Source organism: Lithobates pipiens, unplaced genomic scaffold (genome assembly GCF_037356315.1).
Source record: "Lithobates pipiens isolate NorthernLeopardFrog02 unplaced genomic scaffold, aLitPip1_a1.2 Scaffold_18, whole genome shotgun sequence".
Taxonomy (NCBI): domain Eukaryota; kingdom Metazoa; phylum Chordata; class Amphibia; order Anura; family Ranidae; genus Lithobates; species Lithobates pipiens.
Window position 1 is genome coordinate 488,946,539 of NW_027507758.1, and position 16,176 is coordinate 488,962,714.

The following is a 16,176-nucleotide window of genomic DNA, read 5'->3' on the forward strand; positions in this document are numbered from 1 at the left end:
TTTCATTTTGTTTTTTGGATAAGTTCATGCAATGCACATAATAATATATATGTTGCGCAATTATATTTTATTATTACACTTTTTTCCTTGTTTATATCACTTGGATTAATCGCTCCAGTTTTATAGATATTTATTTATTATTAGCACGGTGTAAAATTACACTATTTGGACTAAAGTCTTAGTTGCCTACATACTTTTTAAAATCTCCTTGATCCATTACTAAGCAGGTAGCTTACTTTACGTATATATTTAGTGACTGGATATTGGCAGGATTACTTGCAATGGGATTTGGATATATAGTACTCCTCCTAACAGCTTACAATTATGTACCTGGAGTTCCGTTTTAAACAGCTAAGCATCTATACTGAGTTCTAGTCCCTCTATAGACCAGCCTAGATGATCACATATTTACTACGTACCTTCAGTATCAGCTGTCCCTTTGTCTCTTGTGGGCACAGCAACATAAACAGCATGTTTGCCCTTAAATAGATTGGCAGCAGGGAGCTTTGTTCAGTAAACACACTAGTGCAGGTGTTACCTGTACCACGTCCTATAGAGGTGGTGTGAGCGACATGGTAGTTACATTCTAAAGGTGGCTCTGGAGACAATGAGGGGGATCTGTCGAAACTACAGCAAACTGAATCTGGGAGCAGACGTGCATGGCAACCAATCAGCTTCTATGTTCAACTTGTTCACTTAATCTTTAAAAATGAAAAATAGAAGCTGATAGGTTGTCATGCACAGTTGCTCCAGATTCAGTTTTAATAAATTCTTCTCTGTCTCTAAAGAAATTTCGATATAACACAGGAGATGCTTTCCTGGTCTTCCCTAAAAAATAAAATATATTTATAGCCAAATGGGCATTTCCAGCCCATCCTTTGTTTATTAACGTGGCAAATAACAGCGCACTATAATATAACACAGAACTCTCTTGTTGGTTGATGACATTTCATGATGACATTTGCATACAGTTATTTCGCTGTGACCTTTTATCAGTAATATACAGCGGCCTGCAGATGAGAAGTCGGTAAGACTTCACTACTCTACTAGGTAAACTGAACAAGGTTTCACATCAAGTTGATTTGGGTCTTTCAGATGCATTATGATTGTATCTTAAAGTGTTACTAAACACAGGAGCCTGCATTCACTATATCTGGTCTCCCACAGTATACAGAGCATGGAAATGCACTTATTTTAGTAAATATAAACTGCTAAATACCTTTTCTCATCAGCAGTATATAGCAGTCTTGTGACTGTGAGCCCAGCACTGGTTAAAGCTTGTAGGAGTTTTCATTCTCCTCTGACTGTCCTATGAGGCTGCATGACCCCTCACCTTCTCTGTCTGGACAGTGCTGATTAGCCCTGTACTGATCACATTCACTCTCCCAAGAAAAAAAAAACTCCCTAGCAATACACACCAAACTGAGCATGTGCAGAGTGTCCCCCAGGGTCTGTTCTATCAGGAGATGGATTGGAGACTTTAAAAGAATGGGAGGATTAGAGAAGACAGGCTTAAACAGGCTTTCTACACAATGCACAGGATTAACCCCTTAGGTTCTACAGTGAGTGTAACAAGCATGCTTTACTGCATATACAGACTGACTTTACTGTTGTGGGTTTAGTAACAATTTAAAGAGGAAGTAAACCCTGATGGGTTTACTTCCTCTTTTTTTCCCTGCAAAGGTAAAGCATAATGGACTACTATGCATCGCATAGTAGCTCATTATGTGTCACTTACCTGACACAGGAGCCAGCGAAGTCGCCGCTGATCCCTGTAGTCCGCCGCATCCATCTTGCTGGTGGCGTCTCGCAGCTCCGACCAATGACAGCGGCGAAGCCGCGATGACGTCACTCCCGCGCATGCGCACGGGAGTCGCGTCTCGCAGCTCCGCCTCTGCCATTCGGCGAAGCCGCGATGACATCACTCCCGCGCATGCGCACGGGAGTCGACAAATTAGGCAAATCCATTCTTGGATTTGCCGCATTTAGTGCGCCTGCGCGCCGCTGTCTACGGCGCATGCGCCGTAGACAGCGGTGCCCATTTTCAGGCAAATATCTCCTAAACCATATAGGTTTAGGAGATATTGCTTGGACCTACAGGTAAGCCTTAATCTAGGCTTACCTGTAGGTCAAAGTGGTTTGAAGGGGTTTACTTCCTCTTTAAGGCAGACTGTGGTGTGGCCAAGGAAAAGCATTGTTTTTTTTTTTTTAAAGAGAAGCTATGGAAATCACTACATTAATTAAATATGTTACATATTTCTTCTGTATGTATTAAAGCAGTATTAAACCCTTAAACAAAAATGTACTATACTGAAGCTTACCAATCCTTTGTTGTGGTCACTGCATTCATTTCCTTTTTCTTTTCTCTTTTTTAGGATGTTTTCCTTCTTTTTTTTTTACCACCTGGTGATCCAGCCAATAAGTCTGTTATTTTTAAATTTCCTTTAACATACCAAGCTACATTGTTACATAGTTGATAATGTTAATAAAGCTGTCCAAACAAAGTCGCAGTTAGAGGGTTGCAACAAACCCTTTAACACTGACGGGGGTACTTACAATGGTCAGCCTTTATTCATTCATGTAAGGCCGCGTACACACGGGCGGACTGTTCGTCCAACTTTGTCCGCTGAACAGTGTTTGGGCGGACAGTCCGCTCGTGTGTGGGCTTTCAGCGGACAGTTTCAGCGGACAGTTGGACGGACAAGGTTTTTCGGAAATTCCGTAAAACTGTCCGCTGAAACCTTGTTTCAGCGAACAGTCCGCTCGTGTGTAGGCTTGTTCGTCAAACAAAGTTGCGCGCATGCTCAGAAAGGATTTTCACGCCGAAAGCTATAATGCAGTGTATAGGACGTCGTATTTTTCGTCCCGTCGTACGTGCCGTTCACGTCATCGCGCACGGTTTCAGCAAACTGTTCGTCCGTCGTGTGTGGCCATGTCCGTCCATGCTAAGTTTGAGCGGACTGTTTGCCGAAACTGTTGGACGGACAAAGTTGGGCGAACAGTCCGTGCGTGTGTACGCGGCCTAAAACCTTTATCTAAAAGGAAAAAAAAAAAAAGCTGTAGCTGCTCAAAAAGTCTATTTAACACTTCCCTCTCGCCAGATTGATAATACTGCTGCCCAAGGGTATCTCAGTCGCTCTTTCAATGGAGTGGAGACATCCTCAAAACTGGAAGTGTTTTACTGGCTGGAAAAAAGGAAAAAAAGGAAAAAGTGTCCCTATCCACTCATGATCAGTAAAATACTCTATTACAATGGTGGTCAGTGTAGAAGGGCCCCCTTGGATTGGTACCCTGATGGTAAGTGAGAGAAGCGTCTCATTAAACTGATAGTGAAAGGGAAGATATCTCCTTACACTGGTGGTCACTGGGAGAAGAGCCCCCTTACACTGATGGCAAGTGAAAGAAGGGCCCCATTACACTGACAGTGAGAGGGAAGAATGCTCTGTACAATGGACATTGGGAGAAGAGCCCCTCAGACACTGATGGTCAGTGAGAGAAGGCCTCATTACACTGATAGTGAGAGGGTAGTATGCTCATTACCTTGGTAGTCATTAGGTGAAGGGCCCCCTTACATTGATGGTAACTGAGAGAAGGGCCTCAATACACTCATAATGAGAGGTAAGAATGTACCTTGCATTGGTGGTCGGTGGGAGAAGGACCCCATTACACTAATAGTGAGAAGGAAGAATGCTTCTTACCCTGGTGATCAATGGGAGAAGACCCCCTACACTGATGGTCAGTGAGAGAAGGGCCCTTTATACTGGTAGTCAGCAGGAACAGTGCTCCTTACATTGATGGTCAGCGGAATAAATGCTCTTTACATTGGTAGTTAAAGGAAAGATTGCTCCTTACATTGGGGGTCATTGTAAAGAATGACCCCCACACAGATAGATAAAAGATAATTATTGCCAACTGTCACTTATCTGAAAGGCAGGACTTAGTCACTGCTAGGAGCCTCTAGCAATCTCTGGAGGGACCCTAGGATTTCATAGAACCCTAGTTGTTAGTTTCAGCTCACTAGAAGATGCTGATCTCTAATAAAATTTGTCACAGGGTTGCTCCACAAATGGTACAATTACAACATTGCTTGAATTAACAAGTGGGAACTTGCCATATAAATGAATTCAACAATCAGTATATCATTTTGGTGGCATACCTCCTTCATCAGAGGCTTTACTTTTTGCATCTTCATCATAGTCCTGTTTGCCAGGTGACTAGTTTCTGGCCAAATATTACTGGAACTCTAACAAGCACATTTTTTATGCCTGGCTATTTTTGGTTTGTTTGAAGCCAGCATTGTGGTCTAAATATATTTGGCAACTCTGAGAAATCAGAATAGTGCTAAAACTGAAAGTAAATTTAAATCTGAACAGCTAGATATATAATATAGATGCAGAAAAAGAGAAAGGTCTGGTGTCACCAGTGACAAACCTCTATCCCTGAAATATGCAACAAAACAGAAAATTCGCCCTGGGACTATGAGTGAGGTGGGCACAGTTTAGCCAATAGACGTAGCAACAGTAAATACAGTATAACATTTTTAATTCAAGTAGAAATAATAAATGCATTGATGTCACCAACAAAAGTAAATTCATAAGGGATACATATAAATGAAATAGTAGTAAATAAATGTAATAGCAATCACACAGGCATCTAGTGTACCGACACATTTTGCAAGACCCAGCTCACTCTTCAGGGGTGAATGCATCTACAATGTACCTGGTAATGAAAGAATATAAATTGGATGTATAACTTAATATTGATTATATAGGCACAGGGTAAGAGGGGCTTTGATACAAGAAACCCCATACTCCATACCAAAACAGCGGACTCACCACTTAACATTACCAAAACTTCCACAGGTATGAGCACCCTCAGTGAAAAGAACGGAGAAATCCACGCCATGCTGAGCCTCCGATATATACCCCCGGAAGAGCTTGAGAGGCTCCGCCCCAAATGCCATGTTTGGATGACTGACAAGTGAGCTCCCACCATCATCAGAAGCTGCGTGGGCGCAGGCACTCCCCTGAATCATCCAGATGACACAATACATCCAGCCACGCTAATGCCGCGGGGTCATGGATGTCACTCAGCTGGCGCATATACATGGCGCCGATGTGTAGGTGGCCCCACCCGCTCAAAAAGCAGGCGGGGAAAGCAGGAGACAAGAAACCACCTTGGATACACATCGCGGCTCCCAAAACAAAACAAATAACACCACCACCAGCAAAGAAACTGCACACCAGATGGACTGGGGTATATGTCTATACTGAGGTGTAAATTATATGTTGGAAAATAAACAGCTAATACATAATCAAAAAGCAATATACATGCATGTGCGTATGTAATAGCAAGGGTGAATACAGACCAGGTTTGGGCTAAATGGGTGTCTTCATAATATATATCGGAGGTTCAGCATGGCATGGGTTTCTCTGTTCTTTTCACTGAGGATACTGATACCTGTGGAAGTCGCATGCTGTGACTTACCACTCATACATCTACATATTCACTGCGTTTAGGTATACTCACGTGTTTTTACATGGCTCACTCTGAGCACCCATTCCAAGCCTGTGTTTGACATTACAGGTTTCATTACACACTTGCATTTCATCTCATTTTTTACTTTCTTTTCTTTCTTTGCTCTTCTGCCATTTCTTCACTCTCACTCTTGTTAGCTTTTGGTATCTCTTTACCACTCTCCCCTACAGTCTCCATGTCCTTACCATCTTTGGCTCAGGCCTTTCATTTATACATAGACACATATATGTTATCATATACTGACCTTACTCTGTTAGGCTGCTTTCACACTGGGGCGGGAGCGGCGGCGGCGGTAAAGTGCCGCTATTTTTAGCGGCGCTTTACCGTCGTTTTAGCGGCGGTCTGCGGGCGCTAGCGGGGTGGTTTTTACCCCCGCTAGCGGCCGAAAAAGGGTTAAACCCGCCCGCTGCAGCGGCACTTTGCCGGCGGTATTGCCGCGGTGTCCCATTGATTTCAATGGGTAGGAGCGGTTTAGGAGCGGTGAATACACCGCTCCTTCACCGCTCCAAAGATGCGGCTAGCAGGACTTTTTTCACCGTCCTGCCAGCGCATCGTGTGAAAGGGGCCGGTTTTTTTCAGGCGCTACACAGGCGCTATTTTTAGCGCTGTAACGCCTGAATACCGCCCCAGTGTGAAAGCAGCCTTACTTTAGATTGTCTGACATGCATATTTATGTTACAGCCAATATCTTCCATGGACAAAGTGAGACCTCCAGGGATACATATTTTCTATCCATGCCGTGCTTGCCCTCCATTTGGCCCTGGGTGGGGTATGTCTGGCTCCACCTCCTCAGCTCCCTGGTGAGACACCTGCTGCCGCCTTCTGGAAGCTGTACATCCACTGTTTTGGTCTTGTTCAGTGGTGAGTATGGGGTTTCTTGTATCAAGGCCCGTCTTACCCTGTGCCTATATAATCAATATTATGTTATACATCCAATTTATATTCTTTCATTCTAGGTACATTTTACACGCATCCACTCCTGAAGAGCGAGCTGGGTCTCGCGAAATGTGTCAATACACCAGATGCCTGTGTGTTATATGATTGCTATTACATTTATGTACCACTATTTCATGTATATGTATCCCTTACAAATTGCCATTTGTTGGTGACATCAATGCATGCATTATTTATAACTTCAATTTCTATTTCTATACTGTATTTACTGCTGCTACGTTTATTGGCTAAACTGTGCTGACCTCACTCAAAGACCCAGGGTGAATTTTCTATAATGTAGATGTAGTACATATAAGGGATCTGCTTTTATTGTATATTGGGTTTATATTTCTCCCCATCCAGTCCTAAAATGTACACATCCCTACCATACTGCCAGGCAGATAGCATCACTTTGTTACAGAAAGAAATAATAGAATGGTATTCTCTATTCTCAGCCTGCTGACAGGACAGTGAAGGAGCACAATTAGACTGATGAGGTCATTCCTCTGCTCACTCCAGCCTCCTACCTACAATTAGCATGTCCCTTTTCAGCACATCTGCATTCAGCAAACCTGGCTGGCCAGGTCTGCTTTATCCTGGTTGTGAGGCAGTGGCTGGCATGATTTTGAATGGTGTATACATGCCTTCTAGGTTTCCTACCTACCCATGTGAGGGGTTTCAGCATTTGTGTCTACTATAGAAAAAACAAACTTTTATGGTCTGGGTCCTGGACAGCTTTGTAGAGCTTTTGGCGGGATATAATCTCCATTCTTACCATCTTATCTTGTTATTACTCTCAGCTATCCACAGGTTTTTTGTGTGAGCTGACTGATGCTCAGGGTTCTGTGTGTTTTTCTGTGCTATGAGAACCTGCTGCTGGGTGAAAAGGCTGACTGCTGACAAAACACTAAAAACCCATTAGGAGACACTGTTAGTCAAGCGTGGATTTGAGTTTAGTTAGTGGCTTGGAGATGCAGATGTTTTGTTTTATGCTATGGACTTACTCACTGTACAAAGCCCTCCTATATTGAAACCTATGCTTGTTTACTGCGCTGCTGAATAAAAGTGGAGGAAAAAACTTTTTAACCCTTGTACACACGGTCGGACATTCCGACAACAAAATCCGTCGGATTTTGTCCGAAACTGATGTTGCATACACACGGTCGGACAAAGTTGTCGGAAAATCCAATCGTTCGTAACGTGATGACGTTATTTAGTTACGACGGGACTACGTTAGTAGCCAATAGCTTTGGTCTAGGAATTTGATCTGAGCATGCGTGGCACTTTGTCTGATTGGAAATTCTCTTTGTCCGATCGGATCATGTTGTCGGAAAATTTTTTGATCCAGCTCTCAAACTTTGTTGGTCGGACAATCCGACGGAAAAAGTCAGATGAAGCCCACACACAGTCGGATTATCCGACAACACGGTCTGATCGAACATTTTCCACCGGAATGTCCGACCGTGTGTACAAGGGCTTAGACTGTCCCTGTCTCCTGCATAGCTATGACTAAGCACTAGGGAAGGTGTGAAACACATTAGCTGTGCTGTATATTTCACCATCTATCTGCTGTATGGACTGTCAGGCCGCGTACACACGGGCGGACTGTTCGCCCAACCTTGTCCGCTGAACAGTGTTTGGGCGGACAGTCCGCTCGTGTGTGGGCTTTCAGCGGACAGTTTGAGCGGACAGTTGGACGGACAAAGTCTTTCGGAAATTCCGAAAAACTGTCCGCTGAAACTGTGTTTGAGCGAACAGTCCGCCCGTGTGTGGGCCTGTCCGCTGTACTTTCGAAATGAGCGGACTGTTCCCGCTCGGAAAGTCCGCCCATTTCGAGCGCGTGTACAGGTAGGCGGGGCCCGCGAAGGAGACGTCGCGGGCTCCGCCGCCTGGAATGAGCTTAAAGGGGAACCCCAACGCCGAAAAAAATCGGCGTGGGGGTTCCCCCCAAGTCCACACCAGACCCTTGTCCGAGCACGCTACCCGGCCGGCCAGGAAAGGGGGGCGAGCGAGCGCGCCCCCCCTCCTGAGCCGTACCAGGCCGCGTGCCCTCAACATGGGGGGGTGCCTTGGGGAAGGGGGGGGCCGCGCGGCCCCCCCACCCCAAAGCACCTTGTCCCCATGTTGATGAGGACAAGGGCCTCTTCCCGACAACCCTGGCCGTTGGTTGTCGGGGTCTGCGGGCGGGGGGCTTATCGGAATCCGGGAGCCCCCTTTAAGAAGGGGGCCCCCGGATACCGGCCCCCCACCCTATGTGAATGAGTATGGGGTACAATGTACCCCTACCCATTCACCTGTGAAATAAAGTACAAATAAAAACACAACACAGGGGGAAAAAATATTTTATTGCACAGCCGGGGGTCTTCCGTCTTCGGGGGTCTTCTCGCCGGACTCCTCCGCTATGTGTGTGTAGCTCTTTTGCCAGCGGAGGAGTCCGGCTTTCTTCCTCCCCGCCGCCGGCCTCTTCTCCCGACTTCGGGGGTCTTGTCCCCCTCTTCGGTTCTTCTGCCGGGCCACCGCGCCTGGTCCGGTGGCCCGGTCTTCTGTCGCCGTCTTCCGTTCTTCTGTCGCCGCCTTCGGTTCTTCTGCCGGGCCACCGCGCCTTCTTGTAGCTCTTTTACAGGCGGTGGCCCGGTCTTCTGTCGCCGTCGCCGCCTTCCGTTCGTGTTCTTCTTCTTGTTCTTCTTGTTCTTCTCCTGGAGATGTTGACTCGACGAGCTCTCCGGCCGGAATGCCGGGGACGCGCTGTGCGGTCACTTATATAGTGACAATGGGGCGGGGTCACATGGTATATGTCACATGGGTTGGTCACATGGGTTGATGTCACATGGGGACTATGACATCGTAAGGGGGCGGGGTCACCATGTGACATCAACCCATGTGACATATACCATGTGACCCCGCCCCATTGTCACTATATAAGTCACAGCGCAGGGCCTCATTACCAGAATCAACTCTATAATCATTTTATGAGTAAGTCCTATTTATTGTGAAAAGCATTAATGATCTTTCGCATACATGTACCTTATTTTAATACAATAAAGTTTGTCTCAAATGGTGGATTGTGCCATCTTTTGTTGTGCAATTGAGATGCAATTTATGCAATGACAGCAGCCAGCTGTTACAACGCCTCTGCAATGGTTGGCCATTGTCAGTGGTTGACTGATTGGCTACAGCAGGCCCGTTTGACGAAAGTCGATGGTTAGAACAGCCACAGATGGATCCAAAGTCATCCGGTCCCTTGCTGAATTTTAATTCATCTATAGGCAACTTTAGAGGATTTATCTAACAGTATATGGAGTACAAATTACACTATTGTGCAAAGGTTTTAGGCAGGTGTGAAAAAAATGCTGTAAATTAGGAATGCTTTCTGAAACAGAAGTGTTAATAGTTTGTTTTTTTATCAACTAACAACATGGAAAATAGATGAACAGAAGAGAAATCCAAATATAATCAATATTTGGTGTGACCACACTTTGCCTTCAAAACAGCATCAATTCTTCAAGATACACTTGCACATAGTTTTGAAGGAACTTGGCAGGTAGGTTGTTCCAAACATCTTGGAGAACTAACCACAGATCTGTGAATGTAGGCTGCCTCAAATGCTTCTGTCTCTTCATGTAATCCCAGACAGGCTTGATGATGTATAGATCAGAGCTCCGTGGGGGCCAAACCATTACTCCCATGATTCCTTGTTATTCTTTTCGATGAACATAGTTCTTAATGACTTTGGCTGTATGTTTAGGGTCATTGTCCTGCAAAATAAATTTGGGGCCAATCACATGCCTTCCTGATGGTATGGCATGATGGAAAAGATCCGCCTATATTTCTCAGCATTGAGGACACCATTGATACTGACCAAATCTCCAACTCTATTTGCAGAAATGCAGCCCCAAACTTGCAAGAAAGCTCCACCATGCTTCAGTGTTGCCTGCAGACACTCATTTTTGTTCCGCTCTCCAGCCCTTCAGGTAACAAACTGCCTCCTGCTACAGCCAGATATTTTAAATTTTAGCTCATCAATCCAGAACACCTGCTGCCATTTTTCTGCACCCCAGTTCCTATGTTTTTATGCATAGTTGAGTCACATAGCCTTGTTTCCAGGTTGAAGATATGGCTTTTTTGCCTACAATTCTTCAATGAAGACAACTTCTGGCCAGACTTTCTGTTCAGTGGCAATATCCCTGCACTTAAAGTATATCTACAGCCAATACATTTTTATTGCAGGCAAAATAAGATTAGTTAAAACCCTACTAGGAAGATTTATTCGCCTTCACCTCCAGTCCAATAGCTAAAACTGGACGTGGGAGAAAATGTCTATGCAGTGGACCTCCCTTAGATAGTTGTCCCTAGAACAAGAGTCCCCTAGAGGATTTCTTCTTACATTCTGTTCCGTGACATATCAAAATGTTGCTACTATCCATTCCAGTTAAAGTTGTCGCCAGGGCAAATAAGTACAGTGCATCCAGTAGAGATAGACTGTAACAACAACCTAACAGGGGTTGTAATTCCTCACCACTCTATCCAAAACTAAAAAGAAAGTTTTGACTTTAGTTATACTTACATTTCTGTGTTAGCAGACCTGCTGCTGTCAATTCAAGGAGTTTCCGCTCTTCCTCCTGGATTCCACATTAATGAGAGGAATGGAAGAATGGCGACACCCAAATGTGGGTTGGAACGTCACAAATTCCAAAACAGACAAGCAGAGCCAGGGACTATGACAGATACTTGTCACTACCATACTGGAATCTCTGAAACAATATAAGAAGGCAGTGGGCCATTTAGCCCAATAGACTCCACCTATAGCTGAAATATAATTTTGGCTGGTCTGACTCTTTACAGCTTTTACAAATTACAATTTAAAAAGACCATAGTGAAGGCATGGAAGTCCACCAACCTACACTCTCAGGAGGTTATATATAGAGTAGCATGGATGATTCTTAATGATAAATGACTGCCATATTGAATGGCAGAGTGGCTTTCTTTAAAAAATGGCCACTGTGGATGCAATATTTTCTATCCCCCGACCTCAACCGTTCTTCATTGTCTATGGCTCTCCCTTATTTTTGCTGTTTCTTCATTTCATTTATATTGGTACCCAACAAAGACTGGGTGAAGATCCATACAGATAGAAGCTATTCGACATATATAACGTCTAAAGGTATTGCACATTGAACATGATGTTGGACTGCCTGTTCATCTTATCTAACTGTAATTCATTTAAACCTTTCAACAAAAATATTGAACTGAGAATACGAATTAGAAAAAAAGAAAGCTGAAACAATAGGACCTTGTATAGAAGCATTCTACCAAAATACCACTACACGTAAATGACAAATTCTATGGACAAGATGAAATCATTCTGCCTATAGCAAGCCATATTAATGTAGTACTCCTGCCACACAAGCAGAACATAGAGCGTACAAGTATTGCCTGTAGCATTTAGAGCCCAGTGCAGTCACAATGAGTATTTAATAGCAGTGTGCACATCATGTGTAGGTGAAAAACTACTGCAACACCATGTGATATTTTGGCTCTTTCAAGCAAGCATTTACCTTCAGATCTTGAGTATGTAGAGTATATACATAAAGGGAGAGAAAAGTGGCATAGTCAAACTCTACATCAGACACTCATCTGCTAGAATCCTAGGCTACATCTGGCATGGTATTCTGTTAAAATTACCACATTGCTGGTACAAATCGCCAACCTGCCACCAACTGATGACACCTGGCACTCAATATGAAGCCCACACTAATCCAAACATATTCAATGAGCCATAATTGAACTGCCAACAGAGGACATTGGTAACAAAGCAGTGGTGCTCTTCTTTGTTTGTAAAAAAGCTCATCTCATTGAATCCTTCTAGTAAGGCACAACAAAAAACACACACACACTTATTATACTGAATGACATTGTACATGAAGCCCATTTTGAAAATGCAGAGATCTGAAAATAAAACACATCCATTGGTGTCTAGGCCATATCTGAAGCATTACGAGCTGAACAAAGACATGTGATCCTTGTCATTTGTACGTTTGTGCACGAGATCGGTTTAATCACAGGTGTATGAGTAATCCATTCATTGACACATATTCCCCACGTGAGCTTCTAGCTGTGATTGTTATTTTCAGACATTGGCACTTGATAGAAGCGTGATAACCACACTGTGATACATTGCTGCTGCTGGATCCAACACCGCATACACTTCTAGAGAACAAACACAAGAAAGCCTTCATCTATGCCTCTCAACTACAATCCTTTCTTCTTTATAATCTTATTTATTTGTAAATATGACCATCACAACAACACAACACCCAAGAATTAGAACACTAATGACAGCCATGCTCCATCCTTTCTTCCAAGATGGAAAACCTTGTACTTTTATCTGCCAAAAAAAAACACAAGGTCCCCTCGGTGGCAGGAGACTACAAAGCAGCCATAAATCTATGCCTGAGAATAGGGAAGATGGGTCATAGAAGACATCCATGTACAACCCATCCACACTTATATCATACAGTATACTATATAGTTCTTTCCGGCACTTCTCTGGGGAGAGGTGAGCAAGAGCTGGCAGCTGAATGTCACACATAACACACAATGTCACCAAGCTAGAGGCCATGTGACCATAGCAATCTAGAGGCATGGCATGGGTTAACTTTTCATTACCAAATACTGGCATATATGTGGAACCCATGGACACCGTATAATAATCATTAGCCATAAAAATCCATTGATGATATGTACAGGTAACAATGCCAATACAATACATGATCTATCTATCATCAGTTATATACTAATAATCTATATTTGCTTATATATCTATATGTATATATAAAATCTATTTTTTTTTAATTTATATATATATATATATATATATATATATATATATATATATATATAAAATCTATCATATTATACAGGACTTATGGAGCACCAACAGTTTTTACTCACTACTTTATCTATGATCTATGTATTGCATATCTATGATTCATCATATATCAATAATCTATCATATATCTATAATCTCTCATATCTCTGAAATCTATTATATAATTACATTATACAGGATTTAAATAGTGCCAACAGTTCGTCTTTGATCTATCTGTAACATATCTATAGTCCATCACATAACTAAAATCTATAATTTATCAATACTCTATCATATCTCTATAATCTATCATATTATTATATTATACAGGAATTATTTAGTGCCAACAGTGTGCGCTCCACTTTTTGGTGTATCAATAATATATCTATAAGCCATCATATATCTATATTATATATATCTATCTATTTTGTATCTATCACCTATCTATAATCTACCACCTGTCACCTATCTATTGTCTAGGTTATATTTATCTATACTCTATAACCCAATAATCTATTATACATTTATATCTCTATCAGCTATCTAAAAATCTATCATATAGATAGATAGATCGATCTGTATATATATATATATTAGATTATAGATAGGTGATAGAGGTGTAAATGTATAATAGATTATAGTTAGGTTATAGAGTATAGATAAGTATAACCTAGACAATAGATAGACGTCAGGTGATAGAATATATATATATATATATATATATATATATATATATAGATATATATATATATATAAAATATAAAATCTATCACCTGTCACCTATTGTCTAGGTTATACTTATCTATACTCTATAACCCAACTATAGTCTATTATACATTTACACCTCTATCACCTATCTATAATCTATCATAAATGTATAACCACCTGTCATCTTTCTATTGTCTGTCACCTATTTATCATGTATCACCTATCACATTTCTATTATATATCTATATTTCCTGTCTAGTCTCTATTGCCTATCACCTGTCACCTATCTATTGTCTATCACCTATCATCTATCACATTTCTATTATATATCTATATCTCCTATCTAGGTTCTATTACCTATCACCTGTCAGCTAGCACTAATCGATCAGCTATCAGTGCCCTGTGTAGTTTTATAGGGGAGGTGGTTGGGTGTGGGGTGAGCCGGTCGCCGGGATGTATGGTGTCGGTGTCGGTCCTCTATCGTACCTGAGTGTCGCCGATGTCGCACGCTCCTTCCCCGCACGGTCCCCCGGGGAGGTCGGCGGAGACCAGCAGTAGCCCGGAGAGGAGAAGGAAGGTGAGGACGGACAGAGGTGGCGGGGTCCTGGGAGGAGGCATGAGTGCGGCCCGGTGTGTCGGTGTGTGCGGTCCGGTGGTGGCGGTGGCTGAGCTCCTGGTACCCGCTCCCCGCTCTGGATGGATGCTGCGATCACTGAGCTGCTACCAGCCCGGCTCCTGTTACCATAACAACCCGCTGAGTGACAGGCGAGGGGAGGGGGAGGAGGCAGAGGGATGGGGAATGGATTCCTTTATCCTCCTGGAGATGTGGGGGGACATGAGGGATGGTGGGGGGTCATTGTATCTACTATGACAGCTCCTTCTAATCACAGGTAAGTGTACTCCATGATTCCTACCCATACCTTTATTATCACCCCCACTGTAGCTGCCATTCAGGTTATAGGAGGTCCATTGTGATACCTGACTACTTGTGTTTTATAATCAGGTAATATTCCCATCCCCCACCCCCTCAATGAGGAGGTATATTCTATACTTGCTGTACCTCTTTACAATGATTGATATACTGTATAATGATACATATTATATATTGGTATTTAGGTCACTAGCCTGCCTGTTATGTACCTAGTAGGTGAGCCCCGAAATGCAGCAGAAGGCCTCTCTTACACCTCCAACTTGAGGCCCCTGATAGGATAAACAGGAAGCACAGGAGTGAGGAGTAGTAGGAGTGCCTGGCAGGATCAACAGCAGGAGGTCAGTCCAAAAGTTCAAGAGATTCCTTGCAGGAGGTAGAAGACAGGAACTGGGACAGCAGGCTGGTACCTGGAGCGGGCAGGAACAAGAACCTGGAACGAGCTGGATAAGCAGACAGGCACAGCAGGCTGGTACCTGGAGCGGGCAGGAACAAGAACCTGGAACAAGCTGGATCAGCAGACAGGCACAGCAGGCTGGTACCTGGAACGGGCAGGAACAAGAACCTGAAACAAGCTGGATAAGCAGACAGGCACAGCAGGCTGGTACCCGGAGCGGGCAGAAACAAGAACCTGGAACAAGCTGGATCAGCAGACAGGCACAACAGGCTGGTACCCGGAGCGGGCAGGAACAAGAACCTGGAACAAGCTGGATAAGCAGACAGGCACAGCAGACTGGTACCCGGTGCGGGCAGGAACAGGAACCTGGAAGAAGCTGGATAAGCAGACAGACAAATCGCTGCTGCAGCGGCACTTTTCCAGCTGCGCTTTGCCAGCGGTATAGCCGTGCTCCCCCATTCATTTCAATGGGCAGGAGCGGTATACACACTGCTCCTTCACCGCTCCAAAGATGCTGCTAGCAGGACTTTTTTTTACCGTCCTGCCAGTGCACCGCTCCAGTGTGAAAGCCCTAGAGTGTGAGGAGCGGCTCTTTCAGGGCACTTTGCAGGCGCTATTTTTAGCACTCTACCGCCTGCAAAGTGCCCCCAGTGTGAAAGGGGTCTTAGGAAGGTCAGGCAAGCCGGGTCAGTTATCAGGCGGGCAGCAGAAGGACCAGAGGAGCAGACAGAAGAGTACTCAGACAGGCCGGGGGTCAGGTACAGGCTGATAAGCATGGTGGTCACAGGCAAGCCAGATAAACAC

At 43.8% G+C, this 16,176-nt stretch overlaps 1 protein-coding gene across 1 annotated transcript in view; it reads right to left on the bottom strand.

The window, feature by feature from the left end:
- Nucleotides 1-14,787, bottom strand: part of DNER (delta/notch like EGF repeat containing) — a 354,000-nt gene extending 339,213 nt beyond the window's left edge. Inside the window, exon 1 of the mRNA XM_077488540.1 lies at nucleotides 14,534-14,787. Within this exon, the coding sequence (XP_077344666.1) occupies nucleotides 14,534-14,665 (132 nt within the window). The 5' untranslated portion in view covers nucleotides 14,666-14,787. The remainder of the gene's footprint in view (nucleotides 1-14,533) is intronic.
- Nucleotides 14,788-16,176: the final 1,389 nt, after the last annotated feature.